The sequence below is a fragment of the Diplodia seriata genome (assembly GCF_021436955.1).
Source record: "Diplodia seriata strain FDS-637 chromosome Unknown scaffold_4, whole genome shotgun sequence".
Classification (NCBI taxonomy): Eukaryota; Fungi; Ascomycota; class Dothideomycetes; order Botryosphaeriales; family Botryosphaeriaceae; genus Diplodia; species Diplodia seriata.
In genome coordinates, this window is record NW_027117311.1 from 1,205,494 (window position 1) to 1,223,069 (window position 17,576).

The window sequence follows — 17,576 nt, forward strand, 5'->3', positions numbered from 1 at the left end:
AAGGAGACGGCTAGGCTGGAGCCATGATAAGAGCGGAAGCAGAGTGGACAGAGCGTACCTATCTGTGGCGAGCGATACGCAGAGACAGTGCTTGAACGGCACGAGAGTGTAACAATGCGCAGCCCAGAGGCCAGCAAGTCGGCCCTTTCTCGCCTGGTCTGGCCCCGGACGGCGTCCCGAGCTCCCGCACGGACAAGAGGCAGGAACACATACCGTCACCTCCCGTATCCCAGATCCTGGGGTAGCGAGAGAAACGGTCTCTATCTCAACCGTGAGAATCTGGGGTCAGTGGGTTGCAGAAGACGACTCCTTGAGCACTCTAAGCCTTCGGCTTCTCGGGATTCTGCCGACGGGACCGACTCTCTGCCCACGTGACTCCGGAACCTGACGCGTCCAACCGGCTGTCCACCACTGCCTGCATCTAAATCTGGCCATTTTCGCAACGGAATTGTTGTTCGTAATGCGTACCGTGGCCGTCGTCCACCATGCGTATCTCTCCAATCGCCTTTTCGGGCACTACACTCTTAGCTACGCAATGAGGGGAAGGGAGGGGCTTCTGCCGGCAATAGATCCGTGATAGTAGCTCCGCATGCCGCCATATATCCTCCCGCCTGTCCCTCCATCTCCCTGATGTAGTTCTGTCCCTCAATTCCATTGTCACCTTTTCCGTCATGCCTTCAGTCGCACATGAGGGAGTCCGGATAGCCATTGACAGAGGCGGCACCTTCTGTGACTTGTCCGTATTCACCCCCTTCCTACATTATACGCATGTACTGACGACGACAGCTGGGCTCGCATCCCGGGTCGCAAGGATGACCTGGTCCTCAAGCTTCTGTCCGTGTGTCCCGACGAATACCCCGACGCGCCGACCGAAGGCATCCGGCAGATTCTGGAAATAGCTACTGGAAAGCCGGTACCCCGGGGCGAAGCCTTGGATCTTGCTCCTGTTGAATCAATTCGTATGGGAACAACCGTTGCCACCAAGTAAGTCATGTACGGGGGAACCTCAATTTTCCTTATCACTTTGTCCAAGTTAGATAAGAGACGCTACAATCACGTCACCTTCCGCCTTAGCCGAATACCGCTAACTTTACCAGTGCCTTGCTAGAGCGGAAGGGCGAACGCGTTGCTTTAGTCATCACCAAAGGATTCCGGGATCTCCTTATCATCGGCAACCAAGCACGGCCTCATCTGTTCGACTTGTCGGTCCAAAAACTCGATCGTCTGTATGAGACTGTTATCGAGGTGGATGAACGTGTGACAGTTGAGGGGTTTTCGGAGGATCCGGAGCCTTCGCCCATCGATGTCGATGCAGACCCTGATCTCGTCCACGGCCTTACTGGCGAGCCCTTGAGAGTACTGAAGAAGCCGAATTACGAAGAGGTCAGGGAAAGCCTCCAGTCCCTGTGGGATCTCGGCTACAGAAGTCTTGCCGTTGCGCTCATGCACTCCTTTACCTTCCCTGAGCATGAGCTTGAGATTGGAAAGATCGCCCGCGAGATGGGGTTCAAAGTTGCTCTCTCCTCCCAACTTCAGCCAATGATCAAACTCGTTCCAAGAGCACAATCCGCAACGGCAGATGCTTATCTGTCTCCTATCATTGCTTTGTACTTGGATAGCTTCCGGAAGGGCTTCAAAGGCGAACTTCAAGGAGCCGATGCCAACAAGCTACTTCTATCCCAGTCAGATGGGGGTCTGACTCCCTTCACTGACTTCACGGGGCTTCGCGCTATTCTTTCCGGGCCTGCTGGCGGCGTAGTTGGATATGCGAGAACATGCTATGATGCAATCGAGGGTACACCAGTGCTTGGATTCGACATGGGCGGTACAAGCACAGATGTTTCTCGTTACGGTGGTTCGCTGGAGCATGTTTTCGAGTCGACAACTGCAGAGGTCACGATTCAGAGTCCGCAATTGGACATCAACACAGTGGCAGCAGGTAAGCATGATCCCATCCTATCTATACCTTATGTTACTGACCACATCAGGTGGTGGCTCAATGCTCTTCTGGCAAAATGGGTTGTTCAGAGTCGGACCTCAATCCGCAGGGGCACATCCCGGCCCCGCTTGTTACGGAAACGGTGGTCCCTTGACCATCACCGATGCTAACTGCTTCCTTGGACGCATTCTTCCTGACTATTTCCCCCGCCCTCTCGATCTCGAAAAAGTCAAGAAAGATTTTCTCAAGCTTACCGACGTCGTAAACGAGGAGAAACATGGAGATGACAGGCTCACCCCTGAACAAGTCGCCATGGGCTTCATCCAAGTTGCCAACGCTACCATGACCAGGCCGATCCGCACACTCAGCGAAGGCCGAGGGTTTGAGACTTCATCCCACAACCTCGCTTGTTTCGGCGGTGCGGGTGGTCAGCATGCCACTGCCATTGCTCGCGATCTTGGCATCAGGCGCGTCTTGATCCATCAACTCTCCAGCATCCTCTCCGCCTACGGGATGGCTTTGGCCGATGTCGTGGTCGAGAAGCAAGAACCGGAAGCCGTGGCCTACTCGAGTGACGCAACTTCACGTCTCAATGCTCGCTTCGATTCCCTATCCTCGCAGGCCGAGGATTCCCTGAAGAAACAGGGCTTCCTTCCCCACCGCATCGAACACGAGCTCTTCCTCAACATGCGCTATAAGGGCGCCGATACTGCTCTCATGATCTCCAAGCCCGAGGATGGTGACTTCGGCAATGCATTCGTGGCCAGACACCACCGCGAATTCGGCTTCACTCAGCCCCGTGATATCCTCGTCGACGATATTCGCGTGCGTAGCGTTGGTCGTGCGATGGACATGCACCTGTCTTCTCCGTTCGCGCAGCTCGACAGTTTGACGAAGGCACCGTATGTCGACCCAGCGAAGGCGAAGAGTATCCGTAAGATCTATTTCGAAAAGGAGGGCTGGGTTGATTCGCACGTCTACCACATCGCAGATCTTCCAAAGGGCTGTAAGGTGAAAGGGCCGGCTGTCGCCATTGATGCTACGCAGACCATCATTTTAGACCCTGCGAGCGAGGCGACTGTCCTGGATGAGCATCTCGTCATTGAATTGCTGGATACGGAAAAGGTCAAGGTCGGAACAGATGAGATTGACCCCATCCAGCTCAGTGTGTTTGGACACCGCTTCATGAGTGTTGCGGAGCAGGTATGTACTCCCGGGTTGTTCTTCAGCAATTCAATACTAACCTGGATCAGATGGGTCAAACTCTCCAGAAAACCTCGATTTCTACCAACATCAAAGAAAGACTCGACTACAGTTGCGCAGTTTTCTCGGCCACCGGTGGCCTTGTGGCTAACGCTCCCCATATTCCCGGTCACCTCGGCTCGATGAGTACTGCCATCAGCTACCAGGCAAACCTGTACAAGAAGGGGGAGTTGAAGCCTGGAGACGTCATTTTGTCCAATCACCCTTGCGCTGGTGGAACCCATCTCCCCGACTTAACCGTGATCACACCTGTGTTTGATGACGAAGAGAACCCTCAAGAGATTCTCTTCTTCGTTGCCAACCGCGGTCATCATGCAGACATCGGAGGTATCGCTGCCGGCTCAATGCCTCCAAATTCCACCGAGCTTTGGCAGGAAGGTGCGGCTATCGAGTCCTTCAAGATGGTCAAGGAGGGCGTTTTTGATGAAGACGGTCTTGTATACCACCTCTACGATGTGCCTGGCAGCTACCCCGGTTGCTCGGGCACACGCACGCTTCGTGATAACATCGCCGACCTGAAGGCCTCAATCGCAGCCAACAACCGCGGCATCCATCTCATCAGCTCGCTCGTCAAGGAGTACAGCTGGCCGGTCGTCCAATTCTACATGGAAGCAATCCAGAAGAACGCCGAAGAATCTGTGCGCGAGCTCCTCAAAGGCTTCAGCAAGCGATTCCGCGGGCACCCGCTCTCCGCCGTCGACCACATGGATGACGGCACGCCACTAGCCCTCAAAATCACCATCAACCCCACCGACGGCTCCGCCAAATTCGACTTCACGGGCACGGGCCCGGAAGCGTTCAACAACCTCAACACGCCGCCAGCCATCATGTACAGCGGCATCATCTACTGCCTGCGGTGCATGATCAGCTCGGACATCCCACTGAACCAGGGCTGCCTGACGCCCATCGAGGTCTACTGCCCGCCCAACACGCTGCTGAGCCCGTCGCTGAAAGCCGCAACTGTGGGCTCCAACGTCGAGACGAGCCAGCGCGTCGTCGACCTCATCTTCAAGGCCTTCCGCGCCGCCGCCGCCAGCCAGGGCACCTGCAACAACCTCACCTTCGGCTACGGCGGCCGCGACGAGCGCGGCAATGTCACAAAAGGCTTCGGTTACTACGAGACCATCGCCGGCGGTTCCGGTGCCGGAGCTGACTGGGAGGGCCAGAGCGGCGTGCACACGCACATTACGAACACTCGGTAAGTGACGTCCTTCCTTCTCCTCCTCCACCCTGCGTAAAAGGAAGAAAGCAACAACTGACCGTTTTCCCCCTCCAGCATGACCGACCCGGAAACGTTCGAGAAGCGCTACCCCGTCTTATTACGTGAGTTCAGCATCCGAAACGGCAGTGGTGGACGGGGCCGCAAGCGTGGCGGCGACGGCTGCGTGCGCGATATCGAGCTGCGGCGGCCGATGCAGGTGTCGATCCTGTCGGAGCGCCGCGTCAACGCGCCGTACGGCATGGCCGGCGGCGGCGAGGGCGAGCGCGGCGTCAACCTTTGGATCCGAAAGGACCCCTTCGACGGTTCGGTGCGTACGATTAGCCTGGGCGGCAGGGCGACGACGCCGATGGGCACGGGCGATCGCATCGTTGTCATGACGCCCGGTGGGGGTGGGTACGGGAAGGATCCGGAGGAGCTGGACGAGGTCGAGGTGGACGGGGAGTTTAGGATGCATGAGAAGTTTGTGCGCAATCCGCATTTGTTCAGGGCGCAGGGGAGCGTGAGCGCGAGGGAGGCTATGGGGACGCAGAATTAAGTAGACGAGGAGGAGGGGGGTTCGTTGGATTGGTCTCGGATACCCTATAATGATGATAATGAACTTTGTGAGTTTTTGAAAGCCACAGCGCGTTTCGCAGAAAAGTTCCTTTCGAGGACGCAGAATTGTACTGTTCGGTACGGTCGCCATTGTTGGAGAAGAGCCACGATGTAGCGCTGAATTAATGCTCTAAAACTGTTCTTTTCACACTACGTTTGAGCGGATCTTTAATCTTCTCAAACCTGACTAGACTAAACCGAACCTCAACTACCAACACCGATACGGCGACTGGGTCCGCCTGGCGGGCACACTCGTATACGTCTTTAGCATGCCATGGAGTTCAACTTTTATTTCCGAGCACCAAACTTGTCAGGCGCAGCACATTGGGTGATGCGCTGGGCCAGAGTCACAACTGCGAACGGGGGAAAAGAAATCAGTAAGTATTCAAGGTAGATCGAAAGGGCATGAGTTCTTCTGATGAACAGGCAAAACGTACGTTCCTCTGTGCAATCGCCTTTTCCATTCGACACGCAATCGCTATACTGCTTCTTTGCTGGGTTGACATCGTTCGACGAGACGCAACCTGTAGAGTAATTCGGTCAGCCATTCGTCCTACCTTTGCATTTTGCGCATCGTATATCCAGCTCTTTTCCAAGAGAAAATAAAAAGGGAGAAGACATAGCAGACTTGCAGAGAAAAGGAAGGAACAGATATACCTCTCAACTTTGCCTCGATCCCGCTGCCACCCCCTCCACTTCCCCTACTGGCCGAGCCACCACCACCACTGCCACCGCCCTTCTTCTCATCCTGTCTGTTCGCCTCCGCCTCCTCGCTGCTGCTCTCTCCCTGCGCTGACCTACTCGTGGGTGTCGACGTGCTGGCACCGCCCTTGACGCCTGCGTGGCCGCGCTGCTGAGCAGTGCCGCCGCTGCCGGATTCATCGCTCGACTTGATGCCGCGATTAACGTCTGGTGGCGATTCGGCGATCGCGTCGCGCGGGAGGAAAAGGTCGGAGAGGAAACCCATAGTTTGCGTGTGTGTTCTTTTCTGATCAATTTCGATTGAATGGACAAGGGTACTTTTTGCGGCTTTGGTTCGTTTGATGTTGGAATTGTAAACACACAATTCACGCAGGCTTTATGTGAAGCAGATGGTGGACATGATTTTACTGAGCTGTACGTTGTGCGTGTAATGCTGTTAATCAATGACGTTTGCATCAACGTTGTCGCATGATTACGACATATCCTCTATTTGGCGATCTTCCGTGTTCGGGTCTTCCGCCACAACCAGCCACATCCGCAAGGAGGGACTGACTGATCCGCAACACCAAAACGATCATCCCAAACGACTAATGACTCATGACGGTTGATGGACCCTGATTCTCATAGACTTCATATTCACCATCTCAAGTACAGAGTAAATACATGAAGTGATACCAGCCGCGCATCGGCAGACCTTGGGATGAAATGCTCCATCTTACACCTCCACTCGAAAGCCTCAGACAAATCCATTCCGACGCGCAATAAGAAACAGCTTCGAATCGTTACGACGTCAGCAGACCATGTGGAATCTTGCCCAAAGAAACATATCCAACCATAAAAAGAATAGAAAAAAGATAGAATCTTCGACCAGACTCATTCCGAACGAAAGCCAACAAAAAAGCCTTCCTTCCAATCGGCGGACCATGTGATGACCTGGGTATCTCTTTTTTTGGACGACGCTATGCCACCCACAAACTTTTTTTTCCCCCTTCTCTCCCAAACAAGAGATCTGGAACAAACTCCTTCCAATGCAGTTGGTGATCATACTTCAATTCAACAGGAGCAAAAGAACGACGGAACGGAAGAAATAAGAAAAAGGGAATCGGCAGGGCAAAGAAAGAACCGGCTACTTAAGCGCTCTTCTCCGCCCTGACGACCGCATCGATGGCCGCCGCCGCGGCGACGACGTTCTTCGAGTTCAGGCCGGCAATGGACGCGCGGCCCGAGCTCATGAGGTACATGTGATGGTCGTCGCGCAGCCGCACCACCTGCCGCTTGTTCAGGCCCGTGTACGAGAACATGCCGATCTGGTCGACGATGTGGCGCCACGAGCCGGGCGTGCCGCGGCGGACGAGCTCTTCGTGCAGCCGCCGGCGCATCTCCTTGATGCGCGCCGACATGACGCGCAGGTCCACCAGCCAGCGCGCGCGCAGCTCCGCGTCGTTGAGGATGGCCGCGACGATGCGCGCGCCGTGGACGGGCGTCGTGCTGAACTCGCCGCGCACCAGGCGCACCATCTGGCTGAGGGTGCGCGGCAGCGCGTCGTCGCGGGCCAGCAGCACGTGCAGCGCGCCCGCGCGCTGGCCGTAGAGGCCGAAGTTCTTCGAAAACGACTGGGCCACAGCCAGCTCGAGGCCGCGTTCGGCGAAGAGGCGGATGGACGCGGCGTCGGCGTCGAGGTCGCCCGACGCGAAGCCCTGGTAGGCCGAGTCGAAGAAGGGGAAGAGCCCCTTGCGCTCGCAGAGGTCCGCGATGCTCTCCCACTGCGCCGGCGTGGGGTCGATACCGGTGGGGTTGTGCGCGCAGGCGTGCAGCAGGATGATGTCGCCGGCTTGGGCGTCGCGCTCGAGCGTGGCCATCATGCCGTCGAAGTCCAGCGCGCATGTGGCCGGATTGTAGTAGGGATAGAGACATTGCTTGACGCCCGGGGCCGACACATCCCAGATTAGGTGGTGGTTGCCCCAGGTGGGGTCGCTGATCCAGACGCGCTGTGCGCGCAGCGAGTCGGCCAGGAAGCGGGCCGCCATGTGGTTGGCTCCCGTGCCCGAGATGGTCTGGATGGAGGCGATGCGCGGCGCGAGGTGCGGCGTCAACGGGCCAAAGGTGAGGTTCTGGGCGTGGGCGACGAAGGGCGCGTAGCCGGTCATGGGCTGGTATTCATGGTCGACGGTAGGGTCCTCGATGATGCGCCTCTCGGCCTGGTGAGGGTCTGGTCAGCATTCTCTATGAAGAAACCCGTACTGTCGTGGATAACAGAGACACGGGATTGTTTCAACTCGGGCGGTCCAATCGAAGGGCAGTGCGAAAAGCAATGGGCTTCAATTGCATATTTTACGGGGGATGGAGACATACCTCTTTCACGCTGGGCAGCACCCACGGCTTAGCCTCATCATCGCGGTAAACACCGGCTCCCAAGCTGATCTTGCCGGGATGCTCGTCGAGCGCAAAGTCGCGCATGATCATGAAAGCCTCGTCCATAGGCACATCGTCGAGGTGACCGAAGCGGCTCTCGGGAATCGGTAGAGAACCCATGACGCAAGGATCGGCGGCTACCGACGGCTTGTCTCGGCAGTAGGAGCAGAAAAAAAGTCTGACAGGAACAGGAAGGATGCGACGACGCGTCCTCAGGCGGCTCAGCGTACGGGCGGGCTTGGTAACGAATGAGCGGTGGTGAGGGGAAAGGCCAATGTCACTGTCTTCAACGGTCTGAGCAGGCGGGGGGAGCCAATCCTTTATGGTCAGCCCCCAGTGGTCGCGATGCCGGCTCCATAATTTTTTTTCCTTGGGAGATGGCGCTGAGTGCGGATACTGTGCCGTGCTACGCTCCCGTGATCGCGGATAGCTAAGGATCCACACGGAAGGACGTCTCACGCGAGCTGACCGTGATAGCCGTGGGGTTAGAGCCGTTGTCGTAGACCGTAATCTAGTCAATTGGCCGGAAGCGGGCTTTGCTGGCTCTGATACGGACTTCCTACTGTCATTAGATAACCACAACATATTACTCCCCACCTACTACCCTCGAAATCACCGGCACGAGAGAGGGCGGCTTGGTTGTTGAGAAGCATCACCGACATCGCACTGCGGGGCCAAAGTATGACTGGACCGACGGTCCGAAAACCTCCCTGTGTTCCGTGCTTTTCGTGAATCATTCCATTGGTGACTGTACTAGACTCACTATGTTGGACGTCATCTATCGTCTGGACCTATCAAACCTGTCAAGACTCACCCATTCAGCCGGCCTTCACCAAACTCTCCTCAATCTCCTGAATCTCCGCCAACGCTCCCAGCGTCGCCGTCTTGGCGCCCTCGGCCGGCTCGACGTACGGCTCTCTAGGCAGGGCCAGCTTGTCCGCGCCCTCGATGCCGGCCCTCTTGGCCGTGAAGTGCGCGGCGACGAACTTGACCACCGCGATGCCGGCCTTGCACGGATTCTCCGCCAGGGCAGCCTTCTTGTGCAACTCGAGCGCCTCGTCCGCCTTGCCCTCCTTCCACAGGTCGTAGATCCGCACGACGGTGCGCGGCGCGATGTTGGCGAAGGCGGCGATGCAGCCCGCGGCCCCCGACGCCAGCGCGCCGAGCAGGAAATCGCTCTGGCCGCCAAACGTCGCGAAGCCGTCGGCGGGCAGCGCGGCACTCAGCCGGACGACCTTGGCCACGCTGCCGCACGTCAATTTGACGCCGACGATCTTGCCCGGGTGTCGCAGCGCCAGGCGCGCGATGAGATCGCTGTCGAGGTCGAGGCCGTTGGTGACGGCGGGGAAGTTGTAGATGACAATGGGCAGCGGCGACTTCTCCGCGACCGTGTCGAAGAAGCGCTCCACCACGGCCGGCGTGCTGGCCTTGCCAAAGTACGCCGGCGGCAGCACCAGCGCGTAGTCGGCTCCCGCTGCTGCGGCGTCCGCAATGTGGCCCAACACCTGCGCCGTGCTGTGTGCGCCGCACCCCGCCATGATGGGGAAGTCTGGCCCGACCGCTTTGCGTGCCGTCGCGATGAGTGTTGCCCGCTCCTGCGCCGTCAGCAGGAACGTCTCTCCATTCGTTCCCATGACGACCAGTCCCGCCAGCCCCGTCTGCGCGAGGTATTTGAAGTATTTCGTCTGGGCCTCGAGTGTGAGTTGGTCATTGTCGAAGAAGGTGATGGCGGGTGCCCTGAGGAAGCGTCAATGTCAGTTGAGCAAGTGAGTCGGTGCAGCGATGAAAGCGGCGTGGTACACAGATGTTGTTGGGGGAGGGGAAGACGCGGGGATCTGTGCTCACCAAATGCCGCTCGGCGGGACCTTTACTTGCTGTGCTGCGACCATTGCGAAGAATTGAGAACTGGGTAGCTATGACACCTAAAATGCCGGAAGACTTGACTGGTTTATACCTGCAAGAACGATTGTAGGTATCGTGCTCGTCAGTTGCCCCACCACGCGTTGCCCGCAGGGTCGCTTTGCTGCGGCGTCCGGCTCGCCATGCCAGATGCCGACTTCGGGTAGGACTCTCGAAAGTCCGACCGATCCTCCACCCTGATTCCTCCACCCTCCACCGTTACCGATCCACTCGGGAGGTATTCCGGTCTGTTACTTGAAAGATCCAAGACTCGAGGTGAGCGCATCCGCATTTGCCGGCATTAGTATTTTCCAATCGGAAACTTATCCGTCGCCCATTGTGTAAGACAAACCATCGATTCTAGGCGGTTGGAAACGATTCAACAATTCTTTGCAGCATTTGATCAAAAGCTATATCTTTAACCTGGCTGCATTAGCACGTGAAAGAGCTGGCGAGCTTCAAATTGAAACCACAGCATGACTCAGAACATGTACCCCGCCCTTATCCAGCACTGTCCAGGATACCATGTTCAGATCGCGAATCCTACGAGTCATTTTGCACGAATTAGTACCCAAAACGTTCAGGTACATCAACTTCAAATAAACAACACGGGCAAAGATTGTGTTCAGAACTGCCTTGTAGGCGCTTTCATTGTCTCATAGGGTATAAAGTACATGCCACCTTCCCCATCTCTGTCCCATCATCGACGAGTCATGTTTCGTAGCCATAGGTCGTAGGATATTCTCGTAGGATCAGGTCGTGAGGTGTCGGTCGTGCTCGTCAAGACATCTATTTCTTGCCGCCAATGGTGTCGGAGATGCTCTGAGCCGCGTTGCCGACGGTCTCCTGAGCGCTCTGGAGGACACCCTTGGACTGGTTGCTGGCGTCATCGGAGCCACCACGAACGCTGTCGGAAGCCTTCTGGGTGGTCGACTTCTGGCTGTCAGGCTGAGCAGCGCCGGCAGCACTGAAGAACGGCGGAAAAAATGTCAGATGAGTGCAACTACTCCATTGGCGCCGTAGCAAAGGGGCGCGGAGACAACGCGGGTATGAACACAAAGTGTTGTACAAAGACGGGGTGAAGCAGGCAGAAGTGGAAACTTACCGGTCGTAGGTGCCGGAGATGGACTCCTTGGCCTGGTCAAGAGTGGACTTCTGGCTGTCGGGAGTGATCTTCTCCTGAGCCTGGTCGAGAGTGGACTTGCGGGCTGCGTCAGACATGATGAAGGTTGGTTGTTGGAAGTGTTTGGAAGTGTTTGTTTGTAGAAGTGTTGGTTGCTGATGGAAAGCTGTGAAGGCGGATGAAGAAGAGAGGAGGTCGAGACAGCGCAGGCCTTTTGTAGTGAATGCGCGGCAGCCAAGGCCCAGACGCGCAGCTGCTGTTTCTTAGTTGCGTCATGGGAAGGCGCTCAACTGTTTGCGGCTGGAGCAAAGGGCGAGCGCGACGCTTGCCTAATCGGGTAGGCGGGGCCGCGGGGCAGGCGGGTTGTGGCCGTGACGCAATGATGATCCACGGCCACAATCCGCCTCCAGGCTCTGTCTCGCCCCCGTGCATGAACCGTAGTGATCAGCTGCTCCTTCGCCGCCGCCCTGTTTTGCATCGCGATCAAAAATCCTGGTGTTGCTCGCAATTCTTCATCTCTCACGGGGCGTGCAAGGATCAGGGGTGACGTCACACCAGAGATCTCGATGGACACTTTCCCATCGCCATCGTCGATAGCCCACGCCAGGATGCTGCATTGTGGCACCGCCACTGCGCATCCAGATGCGCCCAAATGACACCGTGCTCTTGAGCCGGATGCTCCTGCCCCGGCCTAGCCTCCTTACTCAGCCGCAAGCTTGCCCCGCCTCAGAGAACGCAGGTAAGGAAAGCGGGGCATTGCGGGGCAAATGAAACGCGCTGCCAGGCCTACGAGTTGTTTATGATGCTTGTTTGGCGTCAACGCGAAGTGTTGCCGCCGCGGTGGCGGAGCTGACGACCACCGACGTCGTTCCTGCCCGAGCGGGAGGTCGTCAGCAGATCCTCCCTATCCTCCGGCTGAAGTGTAGCAGGGCTGCTGGTCGGAAAATGGTCCGCAGTTGCACATGTCAGTTGCGCTCGATCCTAGGCCTGCTGCATCATCGCTCGAAGAGATGTCGGCATCGCCAGTGCTGGTAACGCAAGCGCGCGCCAGCGTGACGGGCACATGCTCAAGCTCGCCCCGCAGCTGACTCTGATTCCCAACGAAAACCAGACTGCAAAGTTGGGTATGAACGCATCCTGCCGGCAGACATGTGCGTCGCCTCCCCACCCTCAGAATGCAGTGGCATCGTAACTTGGATTCCATAGGTTGGGGGATGCGACAGAATCAGCCGTTATGCTTCATGTGAGAAATGCACGCCAGGTGATGCAGAGCGAGCAACAGACGCGTATCAGGGACAAAAATGATTGTTTGCTGCTGATAAGCCCCTCTTCCGATCGCCGATCTTCTTACAGTCAAGAAAGGTGCTAATGAAGGCTATTGCTAGAGAAAAAGAAATATGCTGGTATATGTAGTAATGTGGCTGGGTTGGTTTACACCCTAAATAATGCTGCGATAGCGGCGGAGGAAAAATCACTCAAACGAACATCCGTGCTCTCATGCACTCCCCTGAAGCTAATTCCACCTAAAGCTCGCCCCAGCCAAGCTCTTCAGCCTCAGCCTCGGACTCGCCGGATTCGACAAAAGGCTCGAGCCTTGCCTTGAACTCGTCAACGCTCAGGTGTTCGCCCTCCCAGAAATCGTTCATTCCTGCCGTCTTTGGCGGGATCAAAACGCTGCTGACGACTTGGATGACACCATCTTTAGCGATGCCGTTCTGGATGGCGACACGCGAGAAGCCGTTGATCTTGATCTCGGTGAAGGGACCGTGGGATCCAACATCGACACTCAGAGGCTTGTCATCAAGCAGGGTCGGCAAATCGACGTGGAAGTAACCCTTGCTGTGCTCGTCATCCTTCGAGGGACGGTAGAAGGCATCAGAGTAAAGAGTCTGCTCGGGAACAATGTGGTACTTCAGCAACGCCTTGAGGTACTTCTCGCCGTAGGAGCTGAACAAGAAGGCGTTGATGCGCGGGCCAAGCTTCTTGAAGGCCCAGTTGGAGGGGGCGAAAAAGGTGCCGCCAGCATGGTCGGTGCTGTTAAGAACATCGAAGAGACCAGTCTTCTCCAAACCAAGGGTAAGGGTGGAAAACTCTCCAGGCAGAAGAGAAATGATATCGGCTGCCTTGGGCGGAGGAATAAGGATGGTGTCGAGGCCGTGAATGACACCATTCGTGCCAAACTGAGGATAGTGGTCAGTATCGTTTTATGATTTCGTTCATAAGGTAGTTACTCACAATGTTGATAGCAACAATACGGCTATAAAAGTTCAACGTCAATCCCTTGAACCCGATGTTTACACTCAAGCGCTGGGCGAAGTCATCGCCACCAAGAGCCGGCTCCTTGTAGAGCGTGGGGATGGTGTATGTATGAAGGACACGACCAGCAGGGTAGAACTCGGGCGAAATATGATACAGGAGGACCTTCTTGATGAATTCCTTGCTGGGCTCCTTGCCGTGCTTAGGGATCTTCTCGAAAGCTTTGTCGGTAGGAGCGAAGACAGTAAAGTTGGCGGTGGTGCCATTCAGCAATTTGACCAGCTCGGGGTCATCGTTGATCAGCTTCGCCAGTTTGGTGGTATACTTGGATTTGGCAATCAGCTCGTAGACGGTCTGGTTAGGCTTGTGGTGTGGCGGGTGATGCGGCTTTCCCTTGTGCGGCGGCTTGTCGTGGGGCGGTCCATCATGAGGGGGTCCGTGGTGGGGAGGTCCGTGGTGGGGAGGCCTTTCATGCGGAGGCTCATCACGAGGTGGGGGAGGGGACGGCGAGAATTCACCTTCACGGCCGCGATGGATTGGCGGCGGCGGCGGGAATTCGCCGTCGTGGTTACGATGAAATGGTGGGGGCGGAGGAAAGTGTTCGCCATGCGGAGGAGGCGGCGGGTGTTCCCCATGCGGAGGAGGTGGTGAGTGTTCTCCATGTGGGGGAGGTGGTGGGTGGTCGCCATGCGGGTGTGGTCTTGGAGGACCTTCAAAGTCAAAGTGCTTGGAATGGCGCGAGGAGCCACTACGCATCCAACCATCCATGTCAAAACCGCTCTCATGGATCTTCTCCCACACAGCATCCTCGGCATCGACTATCTTGTCAAAGGCATCGCCGAGGACATCCTTGGCGTCGTGGAAGGGATCTCTCAGACCGAACTCGACAGACTCGAACTCGTCCCTGGTGTCGTCAACGAGGTCGTTGAGAGCATCCTTCAGGCCGTCGATCGGATGTTCCGGATGTGTGAGCGTGTCGTGCGACTCGGATTGAGTGGCAAGCTCATGAAGCATAGCCTCGTCGGGAATGACAAGGGCGGCACCAAGGGCAGCCAACGGAAGGAGACCAGCGAACTTCATCTTGGAGGATTTTTGTAAAGGGAAGAACAGCGAAAGGGATGAGACGGAAGGAGGGGTATATAGGAAAGGGTGGATCGAATGATGGATGCCGAGACAACTTCGATGGCGTCAGGACCTGCAGGTGAGCTTGCTGACACCCGCGTATCGGCTTTTCTCCGCAACTCCGTCGCAGGCTTTCTCAAACACAAAGAGCAGCAGGAAGGACGTTGGCGGAGCGCGGGCACCACGGGCACTTTAAGTCAAGGCGCAGCAAAATGGGACTTTCGCTTACGACGCCAGCGTCTATGAAGCTGACGACTGCTTTGGCGCCAAGCCGAAATGAAGTGACACGATGGCCCGCTACGCGTAGATCCTCGCCAATGCCGCGTCGCGCTGGCAGACAGCCGTCGATGGCGGATTCATCGTGAGCGCAACGAAAGCTGTTGCCTAGGCTGACGGCGGAACGAGCGGGAGCTTGTCGCGCGGGGCTGTGGTTCAGGGCGCATTCGGCGCTGCGGGGGAGACGGCTGGCCTGGCGCGGCGTTGTCGCTGGCTGCGCGAGTCGCACAGCACGGGGACGCGTAACTTGCTTGCCCTGATTGGAGTACCAGCTGCAGCCGACGTTCAGCCGGCTCGGCCGACTGCTACGCGAGCTGAGTCCATGATGATGTCAAGAACAGCAGGCGCATCCGGACACAAGCTTTACCAAGCTTTGCTCCATGTCGAGCTCCCGCCTGGAGAACTCTTCCGAAGCTTCCCAATGGCCCACCATGAGCTGGATCTACGTCAGCCCGCGCCGTTACCGGTCACTGCCGTCGCAGACCGCGCACTTCCTGCTTCTGAGCCCTTATATTTCGTCCTCTTCTCGCCCGCAATTCTTCAGCATTGAACCACCTCTTCCTCATCAACCATCCCTGTCCATATTCTAGCACACAATGGCCTCCCTTGCGTCTCACATTGACCCCGACGAGCTTATCCAGAAGTTCCACGATCACCCCGCCCACCACCGCGGTTTCCACTCGAGCACTGCTGTCAACCACAACACTCCTTACTCGAGCCGCTATGCCTCCATCAGCCAGCTTTCGAAGTTCAAGATGCCCCACGACGGCGCTCCTGCCGATGCTGTCCACCAGATGCTGAAGGACGAGTGAGTCCTTTCCGTCTCGTCCCGATCCATCCATTGGTGTAGCTGACGCCTGTAGGCTCGATCTCGATGGGCGCCCGAACTTGAACCTTGCCTCCTTCGTTGGAACATACATGGAGGAGCAGGCTGAGAAGCTCATGATCGAGAACCTGAGCAAGAACATGAGCGATGCGGACGAGTACGTTTTCTCCTGCCCACATTACGAGACTAGCCCATCTAACGACCATGTAGATATCCCGCGATGATGCAGATGTATGTAAACCAACGATCAATACTCCGACCAATCTGGAAGCTGACACTACCTCAGGCACTCCCGCTGTGTATCCATTCTCTCACATCTCTGGGGTGTTCAGAAGGGCGAGAAGGCCATAGGAAGTGCTACAACCGGCTCCAGTGAAGCCATTCACCTCGGTGGCCTTGCTATGAAGCGGCGCTGGCAAGAGAAGCGCAGGGCTGAGGGGAAGTCTACGGAAAAGCCGAACATCATCATGGGTGCCAATGCCCAGGTGGCCCTCGAGAAGTTTGCGCGCTACTTCGAGGTTGAGGCTCGCATCCTGCCCGTGAGTGAGAAGAGCTTATACCGCCTTGACCCTGATCTCGTCCGAGAGAACATCGACGAGAATACCATTGGCGTGTTTGTGATTCTCGGCTCCACCTACACCGGCCACTACGAGCCAGTTGAGGAGATCTCAAAGATTCTGGACGAGTATGAGGCCAAGACTGGTGTTGATATTCCGATCCACGTTGACGGTGCTTCTGGTGCTTTCATTGCGCCGTTTACCCACGCCCAAGCTGGTGGACCCAAGTGGTATGTCACACGTCAAGTTTGATGCTTCGTGCAGAATGCTGATGATCACAGGAACTTCGAACTTCCTCGCGTAAAGTCCATCAACGTATCAGGCCACAAATTCGGCCTGGTATATGCCGGTGTTGGCTGGATCATCTGGCGGGACGAATCTTACCTACCCAAGCACCTGATCTTCGAGCTGCACTACTTGGGTGGCACCGAGGAATCATACACTCTGAACTTCTCCCGGCCAGGTGCACAGATCATTGCCCAATACTACAACCTCATCCATCTCGGCTTCACCGGCTACCGTACCATCATGGAGAACGCACTGTCGAACGCTCGCTTGCTGAGCCGGGCGCTCGAGGCTACTGGATGGTACGAGTGCGTCAGTGACATCCACAGAAAGAAGGGCGACCACAAGTTTGTGGAGGGTCAGAAGCCATACGAAGACGGCGAGAACAGTGCTGCCTACAACGCCGGTTTGCCTGTCGTTGCTTTCACCTTGAGCAAGAAGTTCAAGGAACAGTTCCCGCATGTCAAGCAAGTCTCGATCAGCAACCTCCTGAGAGCGAAGCAGTACATTATCCCCAGTAAGCCGCCGTCCTGTACATCTATAATATCCCAACTAACCTAAATCCTTCGTAGACTACCCTCTACCCCCCAACGAGGAAAAGACCGAGATTCTGCGCGTTGTCGTCCGCGAGTCAATGAGCCTCGACCTGCTTGATCGCTTAATCACGGACATCTGCGCTGTGACCGAGACAGTCATGCAGAGCGACGAGATTGACCTCGCGGCATGGCAACCGTTCGCCAACACCATTGAGAAGACTCATGGTAGCCGTGGCGTCAGCAGTCGCGACAAGCACAAGGCAAAGAGGCCTATGCATCACGGTGTGCACCGAAGTGTGTGCTAGACTCGACTTGTAGGTGAAAGAAGATGGGCAAACTTCTGACAAAGGGGCAAAAGTGACCGAGACATGACTCTAATGATTTCTTTCACGAGGTCTTATGATGAATCTAATTCTTTCTAAATATGGCCTGTGTCAACTATTTGAATTCATTGTAACCCGCAATACGTCCTAGTTTTTACCATCAAGTTCTTCCTCATTTGAGCGCAACCGCAGTCTTTTGGAAAGACCACACCTGCCATGTTGATATTTTCATCTCGTGAAG

General features: G+C 56.3%; 6 protein-coding genes across 6 annotated transcripts; 2 read left to right on the plus strand and 4 right to left on the minus strand.

Moving 5' to 3' along the window:
* Positions 1 to 671: 671 nt before the first annotated feature.
* Positions 672 to 4,959, plus strand: SLS55_004224 (uncharacterized protein; the record flags this gene model as incomplete). Its single annotated transcript, XM_066775683.1, has 6 exons — positions 672 to 736; positions 787 to 984; positions 1,098 to 1,939; positions 1,989 to 3,142; positions 3,193 to 4,400; positions 4,479 to 4,959. 6 exons carry the CDS (start codon positions 672 to 674, stop codon positions 4,957 to 4,959), a joined length of 3,948 nt encoding a protein of 1,315 aa, XP_066633564.1.
* A 1,891-nt stretch (positions 4,960 to 6,850) lies between these two features.
* SLS55_004225 (uncharacterized protein) lies at positions 6,851 to 8,252 on the minus strand (the record flags this gene model as incomplete). The annotated part of the gene is made up of 2 exons (XM_066775684.1): positions 6,851 to 7,918; positions 8,073 to 8,252. The coding sequence occupies 2 exons, from the start codon at positions 8,250 to 8,252 to the stop codon at positions 6,851 to 6,853; spliced, it is 1,248 nt and encodes a 415-aa protein (XP_066633565.1).
* A 698-nt stretch (positions 8,253 to 8,950) lies between these two features.
* Positions 8,951 to 10,021, minus strand: SLS55_004226 (uncharacterized protein; the record flags this gene model as incomplete). The annotated part of the gene is made up of 2 exons (XM_066775685.1): positions 8,951 to 9,869; positions 9,978 to 10,021. The coding sequence occupies 2 exons, from the start codon at positions 10,019 to 10,021 to the stop codon at positions 8,951 to 8,953; spliced, it is 963 nt and encodes a 320-aa protein (XP_066633566.1).
* A 799-nt stretch (positions 10,022 to 10,820) lies between these two features.
* On the minus strand, positions 10,821 to 11,252 carry SLS55_004227 (uncharacterized protein; the record flags this gene model as incomplete). The annotated part of the gene is made up of 2 exons (XM_066775686.1): positions 10,821 to 10,971; positions 11,137 to 11,252. 2 exons carry the CDS (start codon positions 11,250 to 11,252, stop codon positions 10,821 to 10,823), a joined length of 267 nt encoding a protein of 88 aa, XP_066633567.1.
* Positions 11,253 to 12,677: 1,425 nt separating this feature from the next.
* SLS55_004228 (uncharacterized protein) lies at positions 12,678 to 14,490 on the minus strand (the record flags this gene model as incomplete). Its single annotated transcript, XM_066775687.1, is given in 4 exon segments — positions 12,678 to 13,334; positions 13,390 to 13,764; positions 13,983 to 14,158; positions 14,172 to 14,490. 4 exon segments carry the CDS (start codon positions 14,488 to 14,490, stop codon positions 12,678 to 12,680), a joined length of 1,527 nt encoding a protein of 508 aa, XP_066633568.1.
* Positions 14,491 to 15,404: 914 nt separating this feature from the next.
* Positions 15,405 to 17,515, plus strand: GAD1 (glutamate decarboxylase gad1; the record flags this gene model as incomplete). The annotated part of the gene is made up of 7 exons (XM_066775688.1): positions 15,405 to 15,616; positions 15,672 to 15,791; positions 15,845 to 15,865; positions 15,921 to 16,421; positions 16,473 to 16,993; positions 17,049 to 17,306; positions 17,487 to 17,515. 7 exons carry the CDS (start codon positions 15,405 to 15,407, stop codon positions 17,513 to 17,515), a joined length of 1,662 nt encoding a protein of 553 aa, XP_066633569.1.
* Positions 17,516 to 17,576: the final 61 nt, after the last annotated feature.